Source organism: Plecotus auritus (genome assembly GCF_963455305.1).
Source record: "Plecotus auritus genome assembly, chromosome: 4".
In the NCBI taxonomy this organism is placed as follows: Eukaryota; Metazoa; Chordata; class Mammalia; order Chiroptera; family Vespertilionidae; genus Plecotus; species Plecotus auritus.
The window spans coordinates 11,968,795-11,996,324 of NC_137775.1; the positions used below are offsets into that span (position 1 = coordinate 11,968,795).

Sequence of the window (27,530 nt, forward strand, 5' to 3'; positions counted from 1 at the left end):
TGAAATTTGAAATATTACTTAGTATGAAAATGTAGCTGTTTTTGGTCAAAAAGGGTGAGAATTGGGATAATAGCTCTTCTACTAACTGTGGGAGCTTGAAAAACATTCACTTATTCTCCGGTCCTCTATTTCCTCTGTAAGGTGAGGTTTAATATGCAAAATCCATTTTAAAAGGAAAATTAATAAACATGTTCAAAATTGGTCAGTTACCAGCAACATTCTTCCCAGGGCTTTGTCTACAAAACTGGCACATCTTTCCTATTTCACCATATTCCACCTGCCCTGCCCAGATCATGTGGAAGAAATAATACGCTATGGAGGTCAGTGTCCTTATCAAAGAGGCCCTGGCAAGCTCACTCGCCCCTTCTGCCATGTGAGGTTACAGTGAGAAGACAGCCAAGGATGCAGGTTCTCATCAGACATGAATCAGCTGGTATCATAACCTTGGATCTCCCAGCCTTCGGAACTGTGAGAAATAGACGTCTGTTGTTTATAAGCTTCCCAATCCAGGGCATTTTGTTATTGCAGCCTGAATAGACTAAGACAAATACTCTATCTTCTGCCATTATTTCATAGTCTAATTCGGGAAAAAACAAGAGATTACTTAGCAATGCAGGTAGCAACTTCCTTCAACTACAGTTGCACAAATGCTGCCCAGCACTTGCATGGGTAGCAGCAAAACTGCTTCAATTAGAACAATTCTGATGGGCATCTTAGCTCCTTAGCTGTGTGTGTGTTGTTTGTTTGTTTGTTTGTTTGTTTGTTTGCTAACTGCTTTGCAGTCCAAGTTTTTCCTCTGCCCATTCATGCTTCCTTTACTCTGTCACAGGTATTGTTCCTGAGAGCGCTTTGCGTGTCTGCATACAAATCTCAGTCTGTTTCCTGAGAGAACCTAACTTAAAATATCTCACAAAATGATTTAAATGAAAGCAGCATGATGACCCAGTGGCAGAACAGCAATGGTGCAGAACCGGCTGAGAGCAGAATTTGGTGGGATACTCTTGACTCATGCCCTTGGCTACTCATAGACTCCAAGTGTTGCTAGGGAAGTGGTTCTGGGTGGGACTGGAAATGTGTAGGAGCATTTTTGCTTGTCACAACATATCAGGGTGGGCAGAAGCCAGAGACAATAGGCATTTTCTCGTGTGAGGACACTTCATGAAAAACTTGTGAGTCCTGCATACATTTCTAATATTCCTCTGGATATTCATGGCTGTCAAAACCCCATGTAACTATGTTAGAAAAGTGTGTGGAAAGACAGAGGTGTGGTGGGTATGATAAGGTTTAGAACTTTTTCTAGAATATAAAGAAATTCAATTAAGCTCCTGAAACAGGTGAAGTGCTAAGAGAATCTGAGAAGAGACCTCTGGTCGGGATAAAGAGGCTCCTGAATAGGAAGAACTTGAGACACTTGGGAAAGCAAGACCCATATCACCAGCAGTAGTTGCCAGTTTCATGCAACAGACACCTGTGCTGGAGTCCAGGGGGAATGAGAGGCGTCTCGGTGGAGGTCTGCAAAGCTCAAGGAAACAGAACATTGGCCAGACGAGAAGAGCCTCCCCTCACCAACATGTGGACACTAAGCTTCCCTGTCAAGGGCCCCTTTGGGAAGGAGAAATGAGAAGATCTGTTGAGAGGGGAGAAACAGCCCTGACAGGAGGTTTCAATTGTCATTAAATTTACTCGTCACTGTTTAACACTGAAAGAGACATGTGATCTTTAATCTATAGGCTTAAAATATTTTTATAGTGAGAAGGAGGATTTGAGAATAAGATGAGATTGGTTATAGATAATATAAAAGAATCTTTTCCCCCCACAAACTGCTGAGCAATAAGTATAATCCTTTTACTGGATTGTAGGAGAATTAAGACAGTATAATTAAAACCTTGGCTTGAGTTTGAATCAGTGCTAGGAGGCGGCTTCTAGGGAACAAATCCTTTAGGTAATGAATAAGCATAGAGAATACTTCATGAAAGATACCTGAGAATATGGAAATCATTAGGTCCTGCAGTTACACTTCAAGAATATTAACTGATAGTTATATAAAAAAGATAGTGTTGAAGCAAGTATGATTTTTTTTCTTTTTCTCGTTCCATAATTTTTATATGCAAAATTAAGCACATGCCCAAAGCTTGTGTTGTGGTTGTGAATGGGAGAAATGAGATTTCTGTGAATTTTATTCTGAATTACCATATGATACAAATACATTTTTCCCATTTTAACACGTTAAGCACCAAGCCTATTTTGTCTTCCTTTTCATTTCAGTCACTGGTGACTGACATGGTGCTTAACGTGTTAATAAGAATTTTTTGTTCATATGGAATTAGTCCATTTTGCTAAAGATGGTGTATTTCTCAGATTGCTTTTTCTAATGAATCCTATATAATAAAAGGCCAATATGCAAATCAACTGAACAGCAGAATTACCCAGTGCTATGATGCACACTGACCACCAGGGGGCAGACGCTCAATGCAGGAGCTGCACTCTGGTGGTCAGTGTGCTCCCACAGGGGGAGCACAACTCAGCTAGAAGCCGAACTCACAGCTGGTGAGCGCAGTGGCGGTGGTGGGAGCTTCTCCCACTTCCACTGCAGCACTAAGGACCCCCGGGGGATGTCCGCCTGATGGCTTAGCAGGGAGCAGGCCTAAGCTGGCAGTCAGACATCCCCGGGGGGGTCCCAGACTTAGACAGGGTGCAGGTCAGGCTGAGGGCCCCCCTCAGTGCATGAATGTCGTGCACTGGGCCTCCAGTATCTAAATAGTATTAAATTTCCATACCTCTTTTAATCATGAAAAGGACACCATTGCCATCTATCAACCAAATTCAGTAAGTTGTCTTTAAAATATACTCACAAGTGCCATCTAGTGGTTAAAGAATATATTGCATTTTTAGCTGCCACTACTGTTCTGCAGCTGAGCCCAGCTCCAGAGACAAAGAGGGCAAAAAACTAAGACACAGAAAAACTTACCTCCCATCCTGGCCACCGCTTCCAATTTTGCCTCCCCTCTACAAAATGCCTGCCTTTGTTTACTCTTGGTGTCAGCTAGTTGTGGGGTTTGTTGTTGTTGTTTTGGTGTTGATCCAGACTTTCTAGATGTTTCCAAAAATGCCAGGACTTCAGGGACAGAGTTTGGTTTTCGCTGTGGCAGGCAGCAGAATCTGGATTTTCAGTTACAATTTCTGGCGACTCTTCTGGGACTATGAGGACCCTGGTGAGGCCCGAGGGCCTGGGCTGAGGGTCCCAGCTGCTTGTGGCAGGCTGACCCCATGACAGGGACTACAGGGATTTCCCAGCAGCTGTTGAGAGTTCTTTATCTCGGGACTCTCCCTGCTCTCCCTCTCAAGGCATCAGGGGCCTGAAACACTTAGCTGGTGGAAGGAAACAGGTCTCTGTGTAGTCTGTGGACTCCAAGTCTGACTGGAAGTCAAACTGGGGTGCACAAGAGGGGTCCTCTATCACTGCTGTTTGGTCTTTTTAGCCATCTAGGACTCAGCAAGGAGTCATCTGAGGTAACATTTTGGCAGGGGATAAGACTCTGACTTTAATCCCAGTTCCTCCGTGGGAGGCAATCAGTTGCTGTCTGAGAGCTTTGGTCTGTCTGTTCTAAGGGCTCTCTGAGAGCCCTCACCTGTCTGAAATGAAACTTTGGTTACCATTGTTCTTTGCTTTTCTCTTCTCTTTTGGGGGTTTGCTTTGATCATTGCTGTTTTGTAATTCATGTGTTTTGACCTTGTCTTTCTTTAGATTTTTTTTTGTTTCTGTTTTGAAACAAGAGACTTGGTCTTGGTTCCATCAGAGAGTCCATTAGGTCGTATTTTAGCTAACTGGTCAATTAAAGTCAATGACAAATCAGAATTGTTTTGCCAGAGGTCTGGTAAATAGGATAAGATGTGCAAGATTTCATGTTGTTACATGATAAAAATTCTACTCTGAAAGAATCTACATTGGTGGTTCAAAGAGGGGGGGGGGGTGGAAGGTCTCACCCCCACCCCCCAACAGTAAAACTCAAAATCATTAAAATAAAGAATGAAATGGTGATTTCTGAGGAGCTGGGAGGTGGAGAAAATGGGGAGATGTTGGTCAAGGGGTACAGACTTTCAGTTATACAATGAGAAGTTCTGATGATTTAATACACAGCATGGTTACTATAGCTAATACTGTATTGTATACTTGAAATTTGCTCTAAGTGTAAGAGATAGTATTGCATCTGTGATCAAAGGAATTGTTTTAGCTTTCTCATTTCCATACCAAACAATGATATGGTACATGCAGCAATTAAAAATATTACTAACCTTTTTGTTTCCATGGAACTTTCCACTGCTTGGTGAAATCTTGTTTTCTAAGATTTTGGAGGTTGTGTCCTATTCCAATAATGGTCTGTCCAAACTACTAACTAAAGACAAAATAGAAAAAGGGATTTGAAAAAGCCCTGTATAACTGTGATACAATAACTTATTCTTCTTCCTCAACCCACATAATCAATTCATCTTGTCTTTTTATATATTTTAAGAACTTGAAGATTTTACTTAGAGTTATTGCGGACTGGCCTACTGAGGGACAACAGGAAAAACATCTCAAAAGGCCCCTAAACCATTTAGTTCAATAATAATTTGGGTTATAAATTCAGAGGTTCTTGGCTGAGCTATTCATTTTAATAATTAGTCTGCTCCCTTTGATTTCTACTTTCTAGGCGATGCCACTCTCACAAAAGTGATTATTGTCTTAATTTATGAACATTATGGGAAACAAAAGAAGGCTGAACCTTTTATAAGCTCAAATTCTCTTCAGTTTAAACCTTATATTTTCCCAGTGAAGACTTGTTCATTGAAAGGATGAAAGACCTCCCCTAGAATCAAATTCTATTGCTAGTGGAAACCTGAGAATCATTATCAAAGAGTAGTTTATGGAGGGAACAGATGACTGACAAATGGGAGAAAGGTTCCAGGGAGACGTCAGGGCAGGTGTGAGACATAGTTCAATTAGTGTAGAACGCAAAGAGATAGGCTGCATCTTCTGTAATGTGTACTGAAAGATGCAATATAAAACAGGAGGGGAAGGCCATCACTTAGGAAGGACAACCCGGGACGTTTTAGAAAATGAATTTATATACACCGTGATTTTATAAAGTTCTTTGAACCTCCCATAGCCTTAGCCAGTTTTACAGAGGATGTTTGGAGTAAAACCCTGGAAAAGGAACAGCAGCCTTCTGAGATAGGTCTAAACGATTTTAGGAGCCATCCTTCATGCCCAAGGAAGATGTTGCTATAGCTTTCAAATACCTGTTGTTGTATAGTTTCCAATTTAAGTAAATATGACGACTGGTTACATGCAGCTCTCTTTATTATCTCCACCAGTTTTGACTCTTGATTTGTCTGGACTAATCACATGTCTATTTCCTAATATCAATAAAGTATTACCTAATTTATTTACTCAAACTGAGCTATCTGTTGACTCTCTAGAGCACTACTCATTGGCCAAAATACACTTGTAGGGAGTATTTATTTCTCAGCAACACATCATTCCCTGTCATCCACGCAGTTATATCAGAAGTGGATTTTGCTTCATCAGTTGACGTGTAACAGTGAGTAGTGAAAACGTAGACATAGAGCCTCTTTCAAGCCTTACCCTCTCTTCAGCATACCATGTACTTATTTCTTTCTCCTCAGTTTTCTGTTTTTCTTCCTTTTCTTTTGGACTCAGGGCAAGAATAGGGAAAACACATGACATTTTTTTCTTTATACAAGTACTTTCTCCTACATTCATTCAGGAGATACAAACAATCTATGACTCGCCAGTCCCAATATCCTATATAAAAATGCATCCCACACTCTACTCTTTCCTCCTTGTTTCTGTGACAAAACAGCTTGTTCTCGCTTAAGACTGTGCAAGACATGCTAAATATAATAAGTAGTTAAAAGGAGTGATTTTAGAATGTTTTTGTGGGCTGCCTGACACTCTTTCCTCTTTTCTCCGAATGAAGAATTCCTGTAGTTGGTGCTTTTTGGTATGTGTGTCCATGTTATACAGTATAAATTCTTCCTCACCACACTCCAAAGGTTGAGTTATCCAAGGTTCTTTTTCTGGAAAATTTCATAATAGCACAGTCATAACAGCACTCCATCTGTCTCTTGAAAGCATTCTTTGTGATTTATCAGCCAGTCTCCTCTATCCTCACTTCTCAATAGCTGAGGGTGCCTGGACTTCACCTTGAGTCAGGAAAGCTATAGCAACTCAGTAGGGCCTTAACTGGATCTTTTAATTGGAGATCAAATAACATCCCACAAAGTGGTCTCTGGAGGTTGAGATAAACATTCATTGTATTTTGGTCCCCCTAACCCCACTTTTTTTTAAAGTGTGATCCGCACGATTGTTAAAATGCAAATTTCCAGGGCACACTTTCCAGAAATTCTAATCCTATCAGTCTGTTACAGGGCCTAGAATATGAACGTTTACCAAAACCCAGGTAATTCTAATGCAAGTGTTGTTTCTACCCTTACCAGGCAAAATTCTAACCTCTGACTTTCCTCTATCGGTCAGATGATTTAGATTGTTTGTAAAAGAATTCAATGTTGTTTTTTGACATGCAATTTAGACAAAGCCATATTTGCAACTTTAACAAATTCATTTTCTAGGTGTGCACAGAATTTTTTTAAAAATACACAGCTAACATATGTGTTGGTTCTACACCTAGTGTTATTAGAACTTCTGGGATTTCCTCATCTATTTGACATTCAAGAATAGATTTCTCATCCAGTTGGGTGGCTCAGTGTTGAGCATCAACCTATGAACCAGGGATCACAGTTTGATTCCTGGTCAGCGAACATGCCTGGGTCATGGGCTCAGTTCCCAGAAGGGGCCGAGCAGAAGGCAGCTGATCAATGATTCTCTCTCATCATTGATGTTTCTATCTCTCTTACTTCCTCTCCCTCTTTGAAATCAATATATATATATATATATATATATATATATATATATATATATATATATATTTAACAGGTGGAGCTAATAGAGAAATTCCAAGCTGGTCTAATTTTTGAACAGATGTGTCTTTAGACTGTGTGCTTCCTGTTTATAGTTAGACTTTCCTATTTAGATTTATTTAGGATTTCTGATAAAAATTCAATTGGAAAATGTAATAAAAACCATACAATATCTTACAACTATATGAGGGTGACATCTCCAGAGTAAAACCAGTTGGTGTTACTCACACAGAGCAAATTCCACAATTTATTTGAAATGGCAGACAAATCCCAAAGCCTCGGAAGCTTCTTTCAGGGACAACAGATTATTTCTGTTCCAGGAAAAAAAAAAATACATTTATTGTAGAATTTTCTATTTCTATAATAATAAAAATATGAAATACTAAGAAACTGTATTAGTAAAGTGATTGAAGGCATGGGCTCTGTGGCCCAATAGTCTGGCATCATATCCTGCCAGGTCTTCCAGCTGGGCAACCTTGCACCTCCTTTACCTTATTTTCCTTGGTTCTACGTTTGGAATCATGATAATACCTCCCTCATGGGGTTTTAGGAAAAGCTGTTTACCCTTTCAGTATCTTAGTTTCCTCCTCTTTAAAATAGTGATAAAACCTCTAGGAATGTTTGGTTGCTCTTAAGAGTAAATTTTTATATATGCACTAGAGGCCTGGTGCACAGATTCGTGCACTGGGAGAGGGGGGTGGAGGGTCCTCAGCCCAGCCAGCACCCTCTCCCAGTCTGGGCCCCCTCGGGGATGTCCGCCTGCTAGGGGGGATCAGGACTAATCAGGCAGGCAGACATCCCTCTCGCAGTCAGGGGCTCTCACAGTCTGGGACCCCGCACTCCGTACCGCCCACCTGCAGTGGAGGCAGGAGAGGCTTCAGCCACCACTGCTGCGCTCGCCAGCCTTGAACCCACTTCCTGCTGAGTGGTGCTCTCCCATTGGGAGCGCACTGAGCCCAGGGTGCAGCTCCTGCATTGAGCGTCTGCCCCGTGGTGGTCACTGTGCATCATAGTGACCTGTGGTTTTGTAGTTCAGTTGATATTAGGGTTTTATTATATAGGATGCTGTTTAGTATGGCATGGGTTGAGACACATGACATTTAAAAGGTGCTTGGCATATATTGAACACTCAGCAAGTGTAAGTAATTACTATAAAATACTAAGAAATTGAAAAGAATTTTATTTGTTCTTACTTGTAGGTGAATAAGTATGGACAACAAAGACACATATTTGCTGAACTTTAAAGGCTATAATTTTGAATCTCCTTTAGTTGATGCTGACTTTCTAGAAAATCTAGATGATTTTGAAATTAGAGATGATGATGTCTTCATCATTACATATCCAAAATCTGGTAAGTCTGAGGACTGGACTACCTGTTACCAGTTTTCACTCTGGTTTGGTAATACATGTGTACAAATGAGCCCTTTTCCAGACATTAACAGTAGCCCAGCCTACATTTAGAGCACCATTTAGGATTTTCAATAAAGTTAAATAAATCCCAAATTTTTCATATATAAGGTCATTTAAAATGCATATATTGTCATTTTTTAAGGCACCCATGAAGAAACCAAATATTGAGCCAAAGGAGATACTAGGTCAATGCTGACCTGTTGGCTTTCTCTGAGAATGGAAGAAAATATATTAAAAAATCCAGCAGGATTTTGGTTAGCAGCATCTCTCAGTCAGAACTAATTTCTAATATGCTTTTCAATTACACTAATTGCTTGTAATTATAATAATGAAATAATTTTGAACTAAAGTAAATTGTCCTCAAATTTTACATTCCCCTTAAAAGCTTATTTTTTACATATGCTTCTTAGAACTCAGGGTGATTGGTGTTCTTGAATCAATGTTGTACAAAGTGGTTAATATTGCCCAAAAATACATTGGAGTCAAAGTCAATAAAAAAAAAATCATTCCTGATTTTCATGAAAATGCTCCATTCCCTCCCTTTTACCATTGACTTTGAAATTCATGACCCTGTTTACTTCCCCAAATTAGTAATGCAATGCCTTTTCCCTGGATGTTCCTACTCTGCAAAATGTGTTGGCACATTTGATATCAGGTGTTGTTTATTTTCCTCCCTTAGATGTTGGTGGTGCCTCAGTTTGCTTAGTTTTAGGTTAAGCAGCCCATAGAATTTTTCCTTTACCCTTAATCCAGCCTAGGTGTTTGGCACCCCACACACTAGTCCTTAGTCCAACCTGCTGGGTTCTTACTCATCTTACAGGGGAGATTAGTGACTCTCCAGGATTCACCATAAATTTTATCAAACCTACTGTGTCTACTAAATCTTCTCAATTGAGTAGCAATGATTGCAAGATTATTGACACCTCACATTCTTTTAGAACATTGATTATATATTCATGAACATAGGTGCAAAAATCCTAAACCAGTGATTGGCAAACTCATTAGTCAACAGAGCCAAATATCTATGGTACAATGATTGAAATTTCTTTTGAGAGTCGAAAACCGACTTCTGCGCATGGACCACGAAGTTTCAATCGAACTGTACGTGTGCGCCCGCACGTGGTATTTTGTGGAAGAGCCACACTCAAGGGGCCAAAGAGCCGCATGTGGCTCGCGAGCCGCAGTTTGCCAACCACTGTCCTGAACCAAATAAGTATAAGCAAAACAAATCTAGTTATGCCAAAAAATAAAAAAATACCACTGTGACCAAGGTGGCTTTATTTCAAGATTGGTTTAAAAATATATTAATGCAGTTCACTCACATTACTAGAGTGTAGAAGAAAGCCTGAAATATCATCTCAACAGGTGCAGAAGAAGCATTTAATAAATTCAGCATACATTGCTAAGGGAGACTATTAGCAAACTAGGGAGAAAGTGAACTTATTTAAAGCTGATGAATAGAATCTACCAAAAACTAACACAGACATCAAATGCAATAGTGAAACATTTAAAATTAAGTATGAGACAAGAATGCCTATCAGCACTTTCATTTAGCACTGTATTGGGAGGCCTATACAACGTTAAAAAGAAAAGTTGGAAGGGGTCTTGAGCTCTTAAACTGTCTATATTTCCAAAAGGTAAAGCTTTAAGCAAGACTAAGGAAGGAGAAACAGAGAGAGCTGCACAAAATCACATGAACAGAACGTACACGAATTACAGGGAACAACAGAGCTGAAGGATTGATCTAATCACTACTATCACAACTCTTTTTGAGTAAAAAGGGAACTTAGAACACCTAATTTTATCTTTACTGAATTTAATGTAAAATACATAGAAAAAAATGTTGGGCACATTTCCTTGGCATATTTAGAGTGGTTAAAAAGAAAGAAAAAGCTCAAAATAGTTTTGAGATAGATGGCATAGTTATTGACATTGTTAATAAAAAATTAATTCAGGGTTGAAAATGAAATTATTTATTTTTACAGGTACCATCTGGACTCAGCAGATACTAAGCCTGATTTATTTTGAGGGACATCGTAATAGAACTGAAGACTTGGAAACGCTTGATAGAATCCCCTTCTTGGAATACAATATACGCAAAACGGACTTTCTCAACAGACCATCTCCTCGCCTCTTCTGTTCCCACCTCCCATATTATTTAGTACCAAAAGGTCTCAAGAACAAAAAAGCTAAAGTAAGTCATAGAAATAACTTATGGACCGTTGGCACAAACAAAAATACTGTCTTCAAATATTTTTTACAGCCCCACTCATCCACAGTCTTTCAAATGTGATAATTATAATCTTTGATAGTGTTTGACACATAAAATATATATGGATGTATAAGTATATACATAAATTGGGTCATCCCACACATTGCTTGTAGTGTGATTATATAGTATACAGCAACATTTCTTTGATGACAACACATAAAATTCTATTCTTTTTAATGGTTTAGTAGAATTTATTGTATGGCTCTACAATGTTTAGTGTATTGATGGACAGGTAAGTTGCAGCAAATGTATATATAACATCGCAATACACATTCTTTTTTCTTTTCTTTTTTTTAATCCTCACCTGAGGATATTTTTCCATTGATTTTTAGGAAGAGTGGAAGAGAGAGGGAAGACAGAGAGAAATATTGATGTGAGAAAAACGCACTGATTTGTTGCCTCCTGCATGGGCCCTGACCACGGTCCAGGCCAGGAGGCGCTTGCAACCTAGGTACCTGCCCTTGACCAGAATCGAACCTGGGACCTTTCGGTCCAGAGTCCCACGCTCTATCCACTGAGCCAAATAGGCTAGGGCCAAACTTTTTACTTTATATGTAAATTATAAAATGATATCTCAAAGTAATCTGAGTTTGCATTTTCCTAATTAATAATGAGATTAAGCACTTTTTGATATGTTTATTGGCCATAATTATTTCTTATTCTGTGAAATTATTATAATTTTTGTCCAATTTTTAAATTTCATTGTCTCTTTCTTAATGATTTGTTTTATATATATTTTGGATTCTATTAAATTATTGGTTATATATGTTGCTTTTCTCATACTTTGTTGCTTTTTGTAACTTCATGCTATATATTTTGATTAATAGCATTCTTTAAAAATTAATACAATTTAATTGATCAATATTTATTTTAACAGAAATAAATTTTTCTGTTTAGGAAATCTTTTTCTCCTCTGAGACCAGAAATATATACTTTATTTTTAAGATGTCAAATGTTGCTTTCATATTTAAATCCTTAATCCATTTTTAAATGATTTCTTTTCGGTCTCGTGTGAGGTATGAAGTAAAATTCCTATTTTATACTATACTAGAGGCCTGGTGCACAAAAATATGTGCACTTGGGGGGGGGCGGGGGGTCCCTCAGCCCGGCCTGCATCCTCTCACAATCCAGGACCCCTCAGGTAGGGTCCCTAGTCCTGGCCTGAGATCAGGGCCTATCAGGGCTTTCCTCTCCCCGGGCTGCAGGCAGCTGGTCCCACCCCCGCTGCTGCCACTGCTTGCCATCTGTGCAGCACTGCCCCCCCCCCCCCCATCACCACTGGTGGCCTCCCTCTGCAGGTGACAGGCTGGGGTGCAATGGCTTGGCTGGCCTGGGCCTCCCTCTTTCTTTGCTGGGGGCAGGGCCAGCCCTGTGAGGGGTCCTCTGCCTACCTGATCTCCCCTAACCCCTCTGCTTGCCTGATTGCCCCTTACCGCTTGCTTGGGGGTGGGCCAGCACTGACTTCCGGTTGGTCAGCCTCTGGTCGTTACTGGTCGTTATCACCCAGGGTTTTTATATATTAGGATGGATAATTATTTGTTTCAACATCACCTGTTAAGTAGTTTTTCCTTTTATCTTGGCTTTTTATCAAATGTCACTTAACACTTACAGAGGGTATATTGAAACAGTTTCTTTTTTAAAAAAGTACACATTTTTATTGATTTTTTACAGAGAGAAAGGGAGAGGGATAGTTGGAAACATAGATCAGCTGCTTCCTGCACACCGCCTACTGGGGATGTGCCCACAACAAAGGTACATGCCTTTGACCGGAATCAAACCTGGGACCCTTCAGTCCACAGGCTGATGCTCTCTCCACTGAGCCAAACTGGTTAGGGCTGAAATAGTTTCTAGGCAGGGTAATTTGTAATATTAACCAACCTTACAAATAAATAATTTTACTTTTAGAAATTATTCCTATATACTTGCACATGTGAAATATGTGAATAAAGTTGATTACTTCAACAGTCTTTGTAATAGCAAAAAAAAAAAAAAAAAAAAAAATGGGTATAACCTAAATTGCCATGAGTAGTAGGCTGGATGAAACAAATTATTATGCATTCATATAGTGACATATGTTGGTGTGAGAAAACAACAACAACCTGTAAGGACAACCAAGAACTGTTAAAATTGTTTTACTATACCCCTGCAGATTGTTTACGTCTACAGAAACCCCAAGGATGTTATGACTTCATACTTTCATTTTTCAAATGTGCTGGTCACACTTGAAGCTGGGAATGATATGGAACATTTCATGAAAAGGTTTCTAGATGGAAATGGTAACTATGAATTTATGCATTCAACTTGTTTATGAGGCCATGTTGCCATCTAGCCAAATTCTCAAACTTGGGGAACATATTTTAAGGAAATAAAGAAGAGTAAAGATAGAAGCTGGATGCACACAAGTGGTTACTACTCTGTTCACTTAATTTGCCACCCAATGGCTGTTCTGTTCTCACCAGGACCACTTGGGGATTGTCATGGTCGCAAAGGCATATTGCTTAAGAAATAGTCTGACCAGGTCATTAAAGAACCACATGGGTGTACCAGTTCAAAGTGGGTGCAGGGTTTGTGTTCTGTCACCGACCTGTGGGAGGCCTTATATGGCTGCGGTGGAATATTCATTTCAACACTGAGGAGGACAGATTGATGTCAGAGGCTTGTGGAATGTGGAATTGGGGCTCTTACTTATTTAGAAGATTAGATTCAGGTTCTGTCTTATAGATATCTGAAGTTGCTATCCAGAGATCTTAAAATACACTAGTGGCCCGGTGCACAAAATTCGTGCACTTCAAAAGGGGGACCTAGAGTCAAGTCCCCGCCTACCCACATGCGCCTCAAAATCGCATGATACCCAGACCTGGCTGCCCCCCCACATTGGGCTAGATCCAGACCCGCCCAGTCCCAGCCTTGTCAAGCCCCTCCGGGCAGGGGGCATAGCCTCAGGTCCCCTGGCCTGGTGCCAGGACTGGGGCATGCCTTGAGGTCCCCCACAAGCCCCGCCAGCTGGGGGAGACAGCCTGAGATTCCCTGTCAAGCCCCGCTGGGTGGGGGGCATGGCCTGAGGTCCCCCAGCCTGAAGCCAGGGCAGGGGGCACAGCCTGAGGTACCCTGTCAAGTCCTACCGGGGCGGGGGAGGGTGTAGCCTCAGGTCCCTGCTGATTGCTCATTAAGGCTCCTTATGGGAACTTGGCTTCAGCTGTGGGTGCAGCCATCTTTGTGATGGAGTGATGATCAATTAGCATATTCCCTCTTCATTAGATAGGATAATAAAAGGAGAAATAAAGAACGTTTTTCAGGTGGAAGAAGTAAGAAAGTAAGGAGCTCACCTTAAATCTGCACAATTAGTTGTTTGGGCTTCTTATTTTCTTCCCTACTGCTTTTCCTACAGACATAGGAAAGGCTGGTTTCCATTAAAACCATGTAATTGTTTCCCAAAGCACCATTTTTACCAGGTAACATAGATGTCTAGTGGTGGGGGCTTCCTTTCCTTTCGGAGGATTCCAGGACAGAAAAGAAAGACTCTAGTTTGCTGTTTGGTAAGTGCAACATCTTTACCTTGTCACTTCCTAATTTCCCCCCAGTGGTAGGAAGCCGTTGGTGTGATCACATCAGAGGCTGGTATGAGCACAGACATGACTTCAGTATTCTGTTTATGATGTATGAGGAAATGAAAAAGGTAAGAGGCGAAGGTTATTTCCAAAAATTATTTCTTTGAAACCCTTTTTTATTTTGGTTTTAATGAACCACATTTTCCTAGTTTTCTTGGTACCTAACTACTTCTCATGCTTTTTCAGGGATTTCTACTTTCCTGCCCATCCCTTCATTATTGGCTTCCTCGGGGCTCTCTTCTCACTGCACACAGTCATCTCTTGTGGTTCCTTTTCATGCACCCATCTGTGTCAATGAGGGCAAACTCACCTGACTAGTGATTGAAAAAAGAGCAAAGGCACTTGGAAATACTGGGGCCAGCCCTGGCCGGTGTGACTCGTTGGTTAGGTGTCATCCGATGCACTGAAGGGTTGCTGGTTCGATTCCCAGGCAGGGCCTGGGTTGCAGGCTTGATCCCCGGTAGGAGGCACAATGTTTCTCTCCCTCTCTATTCCTCTCTCTCTCTAAAAATCAACAAAAATATTAAACAAACAAAACAAACAAACAAACGAACACAACCCTGGGGCGAGAACCACTAAGATTTGGCCAATTAGTCAGAGGTAATTGTGTGCCCAGTGATGCAAGTTCTTTGTGTTTTGTTGTTGTTTTTCTTAAAGAGAATCTTGAAATGTAGCTTTCATGGAAATCACATAATATTTACATGTTGGCATCCAATGAAAACTGTCTTAATACATTGTGTAAACCAAACCAAACACATTTGAAGTGCACTCTTTTGTGATCTCTGATTATATGTTGATTCACTGCTACATATCTTACTTGCTCATTAATTCAAAATTATAAAATGCCTATTATGTGACAGACCCTAAATCAGCCGTGGGCAAACTACGGCCCGCAAGCCGAATCCGGCCCGTTCGGCTGTTCTATCCGGCCCGGGGAGCCGAAAGAGCGGATGGTTCTCTTGCTTTCCCCTCCGCTCCTTCACCAGCAGCAGTGTTAACATGGCAACATCGGAAACACGGCCGCAGCTCCTTCTTCTGAGTGGGCGGATTTATATCCCCCATTCAGTAGGAGGAACAACCTCTCAATCTTCCAGAGGCTCCTTGTAATGCCCGCGGACGCGTCCCCCGACATCACCCTGGGAATGCGGAGACACGTTATCGTGGTGATGTAGGGAGACACGCCCCTGGAGAGCACAGTATCAGAGCATTAGCTCAAAAGGAGACCAACAACACTGTTCCCACTGAAGTTGATGTTTTAAAGACCAAAAACCTTTCAACCCAGTCTACATTGCCATCTACATCTACGTCCTGGGCATAATTTGGAAGTTGCACTAAAGAAAATGTTTAATTTACTGTTTACACATTTTGTTCTTTTCTATTTGTTTTAGTTTTAAATTATTTTATTATATTTAAGTTTAATTTGAAAGGCTTTTGTACCTTTCCTTTGTTAGGCAATTTTATTTTGCCTTTGCCATCTTCAATATAAGGTATGTTATTGTGCTATGATTCCTCCATTTTTTGAAGTTTCAAATTATAATAATTAGTGTTTAATTCTTCTTGTTAAAATGTTTGAAATGAATAAAACTATTGAAATAAAAAAAAAAGACCATACTCTTTTATGTAATGATGTTTACTTTGAATTTATATTAGTTCACATAAACACTCTATCCATGCTTTTGTTCCGGCCCTCCGGTCCAGTTTAAGAACCCATTGTGGCCCTCGAGTCAAAAAGTTTGCCCACCCCTGCCCTAAATCATCAGACAAAGACAATTGAACCCTTTATTTATAGAACTTATAGTCCAACAGGGAAGACAAGTATTCACTAAGTAGGTATATATACTTCAAACCTGTGATAACTCTTATCAAGGAAAAGTGCAGGTATGATAAGATAGTACATGAAATATACTGATCTGGTGTAGGTAATAGGCAATTATTTCTGGAAAAGTAACATGACAACTTCAAGCTAATAGATACAAGTTGGCAGAGAAGTAAAAGAAGTCTAAGCCAAGAAAAGAGAATGTGCAAATTACCTGACAAATTCAGGTGCATGATATCTTGGAAGAAGAAGGTAAAGAGCAAGGTGGAGGTAATGGAAGATGAAGATAGAGAGGTGTACAGGAGCCAGACCATGAAGGTCTGTAGACTTTGTTAGTGATAGTAATTTCTTCATCTTAAAAGCAATAATGAGCCCTTTAACAGTGATAAGAAGAATAGCAATGATAGGATTAGTATCTTTAGAATGTAATTCCCTCTAATGGATTTAAAAGAAAAATTAGGAAATATAGGCAAACTAGTTAGAGACCTGTTTGCTAAACCACTGTTCATTGTTAGTGTAAATAAATGCAAATGATTTGGGGATGTTGGTTTTGTATCCTACAACTCTGCTGAGTTTTTTAATAGTTCTAACAGGGATTTTTTTTTTTTTTGTAGCTCTTTAGTGTTTTCTATGTATATAATCATGTTGTATGTGAACACATAATTTTATGTCTTTCTTTAAATTTGGATGCCTTTTTCTTGTCTATTTACTCTGGCTAGGACTTCCAGTATTAGGCTGAATATAAATGGTGAGAACTGGCATCCTTGCCTTGCTCCTGATCTTTTGTTGTTGTTGTAGCTGTTAATCCTCACCAGAAGATATTTTCCATTGGTTTTTAGGGAGAGTGAAAGACAGAGAAAGGGAAAGACAGAGAGAAATATTGATGTGAGAGAAACACATTGATTGGTTACATACTGTATGGGCTCTGACCAGGGTCCGGGTTGGGGAGGAGCCTGTAATCATCGTGCATGCCCTTGACTGGAATCAAACCCTGGACCCTTCAGTCTGTAGGCCGAGGCTCTATCCACTGAGCCAAACCAACTAGGGCTGTTCATCTTTGCATTCCAGGAGTAAATCCCACTTGTTCATAGTGTATAGTCCTTTTAATACATTACTGAATTTGTTTTGCTAGTACTTTGTTGAGGATTTTTGTATGTTATCTTTCATAAGTGATATTGATTTTTAGTTTTCTTTTCCTGTAGTGTTCTCATTGGGATTTGGTATCAGGGTAATGCTGGCCTTATAGAATGAGTTTGGGAGTACTTCCTTCTCTTTGATTTTTTTTTAAGAGTTTGAGGATTGGTGTTAATTCTTCTTTAATTTGTGTTTGGTAGAAATAACCAGTGAAGCCACCAAACTTGGACTTTCCTTTTTTGTAGCCATTGTATTTAATTACTTGCTTTCCTCTTTCCCTCATGAAATTGTAAACTCTTAACAAGCACAGATAGCATATTATTGTTCCCTTAAACTTCTCTGCACTTATCACAGTTTCTGAAACAGAAGATTCCTAAAAGTGCTAGTTGGATGATTGAATGGGTGAGTGAAGGTGAGTTGTCCTTATAAAATCAAACAGTAGAAAGCTCTAACAAAGCTGACAACCAGAACACTCATTTTCATAGAAGGAATAGGAAAGTAATATATCTTCGTCAAACTTTAGACTTAGAGTAAGTCCAATCACCTTCAGTTTTCCAAAATGTGATCAAGATGTTGGGATGTAACTCCTGCATTCTTTGTAAGCTGAATAGTTTCTCACACCCACAATTCTTTCAGGATCTCAGAAGTTCTGTGCTTAAAATCAGCCGTTTTCTTGAGAAAGAACTGAGTGAAGAGGCTGTGGAAGCTATTGTGAAACAGTCTACATTTCAGAACATGAAGTCTGATCCAAAAGCAAATTATGATGACATTCTAAAACATGAAATTGGGAAAAGAACAGATGAGGGACATTTTCTGCGCAAAGGTGATGCTCAGGGGGTTTTAGAAGCAAAAATGCTGAGAGTTCCGTGATTGCTTGGTCGCTACACTAATTAAGTGTACACTGTGTTTACCGTGTCTTTCTAAGTCCTGTCATTTGGAGTCTGGAGAGAATCAAGGGCATGTACCTTGGTTGCGTGCACATCCCCAGTTGGGGGTGTGCAGGAGGCAGCTAATCGATGTTTCTCTCTCATCGATGTTTCTAGCTCTCTATCCCTCTCCCTTCCTCTCTGTGAAATATCAATAAAAAATATATATATTAAAAATAAATAAATAAAAATTAATCAGGAAACTCTTCTTGAAATTGCTCTTGATATTGCTAGTTTTTTTAAAAGTGTTTCCTTTTTGTCCCATTTACTATCAGCTTTTAAGTCTCATTGCTTAACTAGATCAAATACAAAGTAATTCTCATGCCCATAAATAGCTTGCTAACTGTTCCAAATGCCAATGATAATGTTTAAATAAGAAAATTTGATAGTTGAAGATGCCCAATAATCTTCATTTAAATATTGGCTTAATGACAGTCTCTAACTTCCATCAATTAAAACTGAAGCAATGACAGCTCTGAACACACTCTGTGACCTTGATTTCATTACTTGAAAGTCTTTGGGTTTCATTTCTTTTTAAATTTTAAAGTACGCTTTTATTGATTTCAGAGAGGAAGTGAGAAGGAGGGAGAGATAGAAACATCAATGATGAGTGAGAATCATTGGTTGGTGCCTCCTGCACACCCCCCAATGGGGATTGAGCCCACAACCTGGGCATGTGACCTGACCAGGAATCAAACTGTGACCTCCTGCTTCATAGGTCGATGCTCAACCACTGAGCCATGCTGGCCGGGCTTTCTTTTCAATTTTATTTATTTTATCTTTAGCTTTTTATTTACTTATTTTTACTTTTAAAATTATAGTTGAGGTTCAAGATTATTTTATATTAGTTTCAGGTACACAGCATAGTGGTTAGATATTTATATAATTTATGAAGTGATCCCCCAATCATTAGAGTATCCACCTGGCACCATACATAGTTATTACAATATTATTGACCATATTCCCTATGCTGTATTTTACATCCCATGACTAGTTTGTAATTACCAGTTTGTACTTCATAATCCCTTCAGTGTTTTCAATTTTAAAAATGAAGAAATGCTGATATTGTGGAGTTGTGTTAAGACTTACATTACATGATAGATATAGTTTGCCAAGTATGGTGCCAAGCATTTATTTATTTTATTTTTAGATATATATTTTCTCTTTATTTTATTCTTTCCCCATCCCCATTTATCCCCCCTATCCCATCTTCCACCTCTACCCACCTCTCTCCCTCGCACAATCACCGCACTGTCCTCCATATCCATGAGTTCTTTCTCTTTTTTTTCTTAATCTCTCCACCCCACACTCCCAATAGTTACCCCATACCAGAGTTGTCTGTCTGCTCTCTATCTATGAATCTATTCTTCTTGTTAGTTCAGTTTGTTCATTAAATTCCACAGATGAGTGAAATGATATGGTTCTTGTATTTCTTTGGTGCCTGGTATTCAGTAAAATACATGAAAAGATTCTAAGCTAGACATCTATTTTACTCTTGTTATACCAGCTCAATAAAGGCTGTAATTTAATGGTAGTGGTTGGTGAAAGCGTAATAGCTGAGGATAGTGAACTTTGTAAGTGTTTTTAAGTTTGTTTCTTAGTTCATGTCTATATAAGGAAACATGAAGTATCAAACCCACGGAGAACTAAGAGGTGTTTAGCGTGGCTTGAAGAGGAGATTAAAGTGGGTGGGAAGAAACTCTTGCCCTGATAGTGCCACTTACTCACCCAGGTCCAATCGTGTGCTTATTTTTAGGTACCGTTGGAGACTGGAAACATCACTTGACAGTGGAGCAAAACGAAAGATTTGACAAAATATTCCAAAGGAATATGAAAGATTTGCCTTTGAAGTTCATCTGGGATTTAAATGAGGAGTAAAATCAGTGTAAAAGAATCCTAAAAAAATCTACTAACCAGAGAGGCTATTTTAATATGCACATTAATTTGTGCTTCTTATGCAAATGTTAATTATAAAACGTTACTAATAAAAAATGAGTAAACTGTGCTTAGGTTAGTTGCCAGGAGTTTGATAAACACTTTGAAATTACAAAAATTAAAATGACTTAGGAGATAGTCTGCATTGATATCCTGTATTATAAATTGAAAAACAGGAAGCATGTAATAGGAATTATAAATGTTCTGAGTTTTCTGTAGTGTGTATTTTTTTCTTTACCCACAATTAAATTTAGTATTAATGGAACATTAAAATGTATTTTATTATTGTAATTAAATATTAATTCTTTGATTTAAATAATTATGAGTGTTGAAATAGAGAACTCTTATTAAAGCACATGGATCTATTTAATACTTTACCAGATCACTAAAATTTCTTTTTATATATTGATTTGAGAGAGAGACAGAGATAGCGAGAGATAGAGAGAGAGAGAGAGAGAGAGAGAGAGAGAGAAACATGGATTTGTTGTTCCACTTTTTTAATGCATTCATTTGTTGATTCTTGTATGTGCTGTGATGGGGATCTAACCCACAGCCTTGGTGTATCAGGATGATGTTTAGAGATGTTAGGGAGAAGAGATTGCACATTATAAAATACTGTGTTAATAATAGTAATATTATAATTTAAATTTAAATACTTTTGGGGAGAATTGTCTTGTTCTATATTTACATTTTGTAGTAAATTTAACCAACAAACACTGGGTTTACTAAAAGCAACGGGCTCACTGCTAGGCTCTGTAGTTAAGAAAGTTTTGAAGAAATACAGTTACTCCGCAGAGAAGTTTATATTCTAGTTTGGATCGCAAGGTAATACCAAATACAAAAGAATACATTTAAAACATAGAACTCGCTGGTTGAATTTAAAATACACATCTAAATTAGGTTAAATTGAATTAAAGGCATAATGACTATAGTAGGTGATAAATTTTAAGATGAATTGTACTCTACTGAGACGTGTTAACGTAAAAAAACATTCAAAGCTGTAAATAATTTTTTGTGAGTGTATTTGAGCCAAACTGTCAACAATTGCCGGGAAGCAGAACCTCAACGAAGTGAGATAATGCTCCAGATAATGGGGGGGGTGGGGTCATCTCTATTTTAATACATTGCAATCAAAGGAGGGACAGGTGGGTTACATCAAATCCATTGCCGATAGACTAGAGAGGCGGGAGAAAGCAAAGCAGGGAAACCTCTGGGATTGGATAAAAAGTAAAATGCTAGTCACATACTCAGGTGGGTGCAGGAACAATGGACATGATAACAATGAAGGAATCTGTGGTATCTGTCCTGGAGCCCAGGCACATTAGTTGTGCCCCAGGGGTCTGGAAAAAAGGAAGTTACAAGTTACCCAGACATTTCAAGGATATGCTATTATAGATGCAAAAAGACAGATAGGCTCAGTTCAGCTCTAACTGGTTTGGCTCAGTGGATATAGAGTGTCAGCCTGTGGACTGAAGGGTCTCAGGTTCAATTCTGGTCAAGGGCATGTACCTTGGTTGCGGGCACATCCCCAGTTAGGGTTGTGCAGGAGGCAGCTGATCAATGTTTCTCTCTCATCGGTGTTTCTAACTTTCTATCCCTCTCCCTTCCTCTGTAAAAAAATCAATAAAATATATTAAAAAAAAAAAAAGATAGGCTCAGTTCAGGTAAAGGTTGACCTTGTTAGTGTAGATACCGGCCTAGGATATAACTACTCACCATAACTGCTTTTAGTTAAAGTTTAATTTCAGACCATCCTTTGTGGTTACTTTAGGTCTCTGAGTTTGCAAGACCGCAATGCAGGCCTTCCCTGAGCTTGTCAGATTGGCATGTGGCCCCTTTGGTCCACAGAAGGAACAGATTAGTAAGAAGTAATCAGCACAGAAAAGGGAGAAATCATACATTTGTTTGGTGAAGAACCTTGAAGCAGAGGCTCAGGTCCAAACTCTAATAGGAGTTGAGAGAGAAGAATATAGAGGTTTCCAATGCAACCTCTCACTGAGTAGTAACCCCTTCTGCAGTAGCCTCACAGAAGACCACCCTGCTTCTGAAGTAGCCCTAGTGTTCCAAAGGGCACCCCCCCCCCGCATGGCATCCCGTTCAATGTCCAGGTACAACTTGCAGGAGAGCTGTTATCTATACAATGAACCCCAAATGCTAGTAGGAATGAAATGCCTTGAAGTTTCATGGAGGGCAACTGCTATAAGCAAGGCAGCTTGCATACTTAATTCAGTAAGTATCCACAATCTTACACAGCGCATGTTACAATGCCTATTTTACAGAAGGAAGTAGTGAAATAGCAATTTTTATGGGTGAAATAGGCAGGTTTAGGGCATTTTTAAAATTAAGGGGACCCGCCGAAACCGGTTTGGCTCAGTGGATAGAGCGTCGGCCTGGGGACTGAAGGGTCCCGGGTTCTGTTCCGGTCAGGGGCATGTGCCTTGGTTGTGGGCACATCCCCAGTGGGGGGTGTGCAGGAGGCAGCTGATCGATGTCTCTCTCTCATCGATGTTTCTGACTCTCTATCCCTCTCCCTTCCTCTCTGTAAAAAATCAATAAAATATATTAAAAAAAAAATTAAGGGGACCCATGGAAAAAACACAGGGCTACAGAGTTGCAAAGGGTTACATTTCCATGAGACAGGGGAGTTGGAAGAGGCAGCAGTCACATTTCCATAAGACAAGGGAACTGGGAGTAGCAAAATGTCTATATTTACAAAATGAAGGAGGAAGAAAGCCCAGAGGGAATAGGAGAGCAGTGAGGGAGGAAGGCCTCACAGTCCCATGTGAGGTTTGACCTTTGAGCTCAGGAGTTACCATAGTAACCAAATCAAAGGGCAATACCCACCAATCAGAGGGGATATGGAGGCACAAAAAAAAAAACTGCAGCCTTTATAAACCATGGAAAAAGGAACTAGATGGGACCCTTTCCCCTTCCCCACGTGGGAGTCTGTGCTTGTTCTTCAATTTCCACCTTTCCGATACCATCTTCCGTCTGTGGTTTCATTCTTAGACTCTGATGGACAAAGAGCCCCAGGAAACCATCCTGCCCAGGGAAACACCGCCTGTTCCAGCCCCAAATCCCGGACCAGAAGCGGAGCCAGGATTTCACTCGCGTTTGCTTCCATTTGAGGCTGATCAGATTAGCTATGTGCGCTTCACGTTAATGGAAGAGGAGATAAACAAGAATGATGTGATTATGAACTTTTAGAGGAAATGGAAATCCTATGAAATTGAATGAACTCTAATAAATCCAATCTAATCTAGTCCATCTCAATTTAACGATCAAAAGTCTGGGAGTTAACTAGAAGTGGTCTAAGAATGTAACAAATAGGACCAATATACCGTCAAACTAAGGGATTGTAGCTTTGCATGATAAAACAAGCTGTCTCCCACCAGGAGTTAATGGGGGGGGGGGGGGTTGGAGGAAGGAGTAGGTGAATGAGATGCTGAGAAAATCCTCCGCGTGGTCCGAGAGCCGTTGGCTGGCGGGCTGGCGGGCGGGGGCGGGGGGCGGGGGGCGGGGGGGGGGGTGGACCCAGACACCTCTGCCCCCTGTGCGGCAGCGGGCGAGCTCCCCACCCACTCTGTGGGTCATGGTGCCCGCTCGCACCAACGTGCCGGCTGGGATCCCCAGAAGCAAAGTGAACTATTCAATGCTCTCCAGCACTGACGATGGACACATGAACCCTCAGAAGGAATCTTTACCGGCTGAAGATTGCTGTAAATCCCAAACATGTCCAGGTGTGGCGAGCTCTCACTTGTTCAGGTTGAAGGAAAGCCCTGCTAAGACTCCCTATAAGGCCATTGCCTGCGTCACCCTGCAGTTTTTGACTGGCGCTTTTCTCGTGATCACCGGCTGCCTCCTGCTGGCGGGCTACATCCGCCAAGTAGGACCCTACCGGGCCCTTGCTGTTCTGATCGTGGGCACCCTGGTGCTGCTGCCCGGGTTCTACCACCTGCTCATCGCTTGCAAAGCCCATCGAGGCTGCCATGGCTACTCCTACCAAGACCTTCCGGACTGTGGTGACTAGCCCCCGCCGCAGCCGGGGAGTCCGGTGGGGCTGAGCGGAGCTTGGAGGCATTTGGCAGAAGCTGCAGAAATCCATGTCCAAGAATTAAGGAATTCTGCAATTTTGCAGCTACTTGCAACACGATGGCCAGATTTTATAAATCCCTACCCAGAATGTTAATTGAATTGACAATTAGACAAACAGGAAGCCAGGGCGTGCTCTGTTTTTTATTTCCCTGGCCCTGGCTAAAACCCCTGACAGATTTTTCCACGTGACTATGAATAATGGAAGACGAGCAATATTAGTTTTATGGGAAAGTAAAAAGTTATACTGTGGGACAAAATGTTGCCTCCACCACCCTATTTAGAGCTGAGCGTATCTTTTAAATAGTCCTTATTATTATTTTTTATCTTGTGACAAATGGAAAAATGCAGTATATCTAATTTCCTATTATTAAGTAATTTATTTGGAAAATTTCTGAGTACCTTATCCCCCACACTTATCTCTAACCTGCATTCTGGATGATCTTGGTAAAATCACATATCAACTTAGGAAAAATAAAAAAGGGCACTACAGTTGTGTTGTGTGGAGGCCCCATGAGCTTTAAGACAGAACTGGCTGTAAGTCCAGATGCAAACTTTCTAGCAGTATAAGCTTATACAAGTACCTTAGTACTCTGACTTAGAGTTTGGGACCATAATTTCTACTGTTTGGGGTTTCAGTAGGGGTCAAAGTATTTTCTATTAACAACCTGGCACATAGATGTTCCCCAAAGTGTTAATTTCTCACCGTGAAAGAGGCTTCTGCAGAAGACTGCACGCAAAATTACCTAAAGGCGCGGTGAATTGCATCTACTCACTGAAAGTTAACAAAACCCAAGAGAATTACAGCAGACTGCTCCTTTGCAATGTTATAATCTCAGGTCAAAGCAGGACACCGGGTTGCTTTTTATTTGTACGAGCCTTTTCCTTTTGAGTCCTATATAGAAATAGGGCAGAAGCTTATATAATTTGAAGGGGTCTCATAAGAAAAAGAATACAAAACGAAGCGCAGGGCATGGCAATGGGCCTGTCCAAGGGTGGGGCACTAAAGCTTAAGTCTCACTAGTTTCGTGATAAATCTGGCTGTGAGAGAGGTGAAGAAAGAATCTGGAGAAAAGGACTGAATATGGAATATGTCTACAGTTAAGGCTATGGCTCCAAATTAAAGGTTACAATTGATAAAGGAGTAGTGTTTTCTAGAATAAAAGGTATCATCCCATAAAAAGAAATACTTTCTGAAGTGTTGTAAATAAAAATATAGACAGGTTTGTAGAAGATAAAGAAAAGAATGTATTTTCTGAAAAAGAATGTTGGCAATTCATAAAGGAGAAGAAAGATACTCTCAAGTATGTTATGCTCAGGATGATAAACAAAATGTACCCAAGATAAAAAAGAGTTTGGTGGTCTTCCATCAGTGCTATATTAAGTACCCAGACTCACAATGAATGGGGGAAAAGTGATAAATGTCTTAATATTAGTTTGAGATCCATGAAACTGTAGTAAATAACTAGGGATAATATGAGCTGTACCTTGTTTGGGCTCTGATATCATCATCATATCCTCCCTCTTATAAGAAACTTCAGAATACATGGAAAAGTCCATTGGAAAAGTAACCGGTAAAAGTCCACCACATCATTAATGTGAATAATTAGTATTAAAAGTGACTCAGCCATGTAAAAAAAGTGACTTTTTAATATTTAGAAGAGTTCATCTGTGCAATGTTAGTTAAGGAAGGTCAATTCAGGAATCAAAGATCCAAATAAGGTCAATAGTGTAAACTTTAGTCCAGAGGTGAATCTTACCACAAAGACAAAGAGTATCAGAGTGTCATCATATATAGAAGATATTAAAAATCCAAGCATTGTTTTAATTCCAGACATGGTATACATAGTGTGTATGTAACTTTACATTTTTAGTTAACCAGGTCACATATCTATCAACTCTTACAGAATTATAAATTATATATATTTTGCTTTATTTTTTATATTCAAAGTTGAGATCAATTTGCTAGAGCATCCTTTTGAAACAGTTAGGTTTCCAAACAGTGCCTGGCAGTTGTCAAATCACAGTTGACTGGCTCACCAAGGCAAGTCACAAGAAATTCTGGGAGAGAGAGAAGACTTCAGCAAAACCCACCTACAGAGAGAAGACTATTTCAAAGACCGTTCTGATACCTTATTGAGAAAACTTTTGATTTTCTGTCCTTCCAAGAGTGTAGGTAACCATGTCATATTTTGCTCTAGGGTCTTCCTTCATGTTTTTATTTTATTTTTTTCTAAAGGAAATCCCACTTTACTTTTATTTTTTTTAAATATATTTTATTGATTTTTTACAGAGAGGAAGTGAGAGGGACAGAGAGTTAGAAACATCGATGAGAGAGAAACATCGATCAGCTGCCTCCACACCCCCCACTGGGGATGTGCCCGCAACCAAGGTACATGCCCTTGACCGGAATCGAACCTGGGACCCTTCAGTCCGCAGGCCAACGCTCTATCCACCGAACCAAACCGGTCAGGGCTTCCTTCATGTTTTTAAAAGTAGCCTGTTTCACTATGGATTTCACACCCTCATTAGTCAGCTGTGTTTCAAGAAACGTGCTGATTTTTAGTACAGTGCTTCGAGGCTTCTGAAGTGGTTCAAGTTGATCACAGATGAATCCCATGATGAAGAGAAGACAATGTACATACCAGCGCAAAGGCCCACAATGTAACAAATGTGCGAATAAGGACTGTATCAGGCAGGTACTGCCCCAAGGTACATGAGTGTTTCTATATATAGTTTAAACAAGTTGGGGAAGACGTTCAGGAATCAAGTAGAAACATGAGAGAAAACTTTTTTCACTACACATTCCATTCATTTCTGCCTACCACTGTGTTCATGAAGACTACCCTATTTAATATTGCACCTCCCCAGTGTCCCCTCCGACACTTCCTCTGATTACTCGTTTTCTACACTACTTTTATTTCTAGAACATTTATCATTTTTCAATACACTAAACAATGTGATTATGTACTATACTCATTGTTTAGTGTCTGTCTTTCTCCACTAGTATGTTAGTTCTAGGAAAACAGATTTTTAAAAAAATCTATTTTGTTCAGTGCTTAAAACGGTACCCGGAATGTAACAGTCACTGGGTAAATTTGTGGATGAAAGAATAAATAAATTATTGCCTAACTTAAAGGGAAACGTGGAGACCTGAGAGTAAATCAAACCTATGTACTGAAAAAAGAAAGACTCATGGACACAGACAACAGTATGGTGACTGCCAGAGGGAGGGGGGAGGTAGGAGGTAAAGGGGGAATAAATGATGATGGAAGGAGACTTGACTTGGGGTGGTAAACACACAATACAATACACAGATGATGTATATAGAATTGTACACCTGAAACCTGTATAAT

The 27,530-nt window shown here is 39.9% G+C and overlaps 2 protein-coding genes across 4 annotated transcripts; both read left to right on the forward strand.

The window, feature by feature from the left end:
- The first annotated feature begins 5,470 nt into the window (after positions 1–5,470).
- On the forward strand, positions 5,471–23,353 carry LOC308246341 (amine sulfotransferase-like). Of its 3 annotated transcripts, none has more exons than XM_080664529.1 (8): positions 5,527–5,582; positions 8,181–8,332; positions 10,377–10,585; positions 12,813–12,939; positions 14,245–14,339; positions 17,858–18,044; positions 19,904–20,021; positions 23,092–23,353. In XM_080664529.1, exons 2-8 carry the CDS (start codon positions 8,191–8,193, stop codon positions 23,096–23,098), a joined length of 885 nt encoding a protein of 294 aa, XP_080520655.1. In that variant the 5' UTR covers positions 5,527–5,582; positions 8,181–8,190; the 3' UTR covers positions 23,099–23,353. The 3 variants fall into 3 exon arrangements, with proteins under 3 accessions (XP_080520656.1, XP_080520655.1, XP_080520657.1); XM_080664531.1 differs by having other exon boundaries at positions 19,904–20,032; positions 23,092–23,343; XM_080664530.1 differs by lacking the exon at positions 23,092–23,353 and having other exon boundaries at positions 5,471–5,582; positions 19,904–20,934.
- A 321-nt stretch (positions 23,354–23,674) lies between these two features.
- LOC308246175 (transmembrane protein 230-like) lies at positions 23,675–24,112 on the forward strand (the record flags this gene model as incomplete). Its single annotated transcript, XM_080664131.1, has 1 exon — positions 23,675–24,112. The coding sequence occupies one exon, from the start codon at positions 23,675–23,677 to the stop codon at positions 24,110–24,112; it is 438 nt and encodes a 145-aa protein (XP_080520257.1).
- Between the last annotated feature and the right edge of the window lie 3,418 nt (positions 24,113–27,530).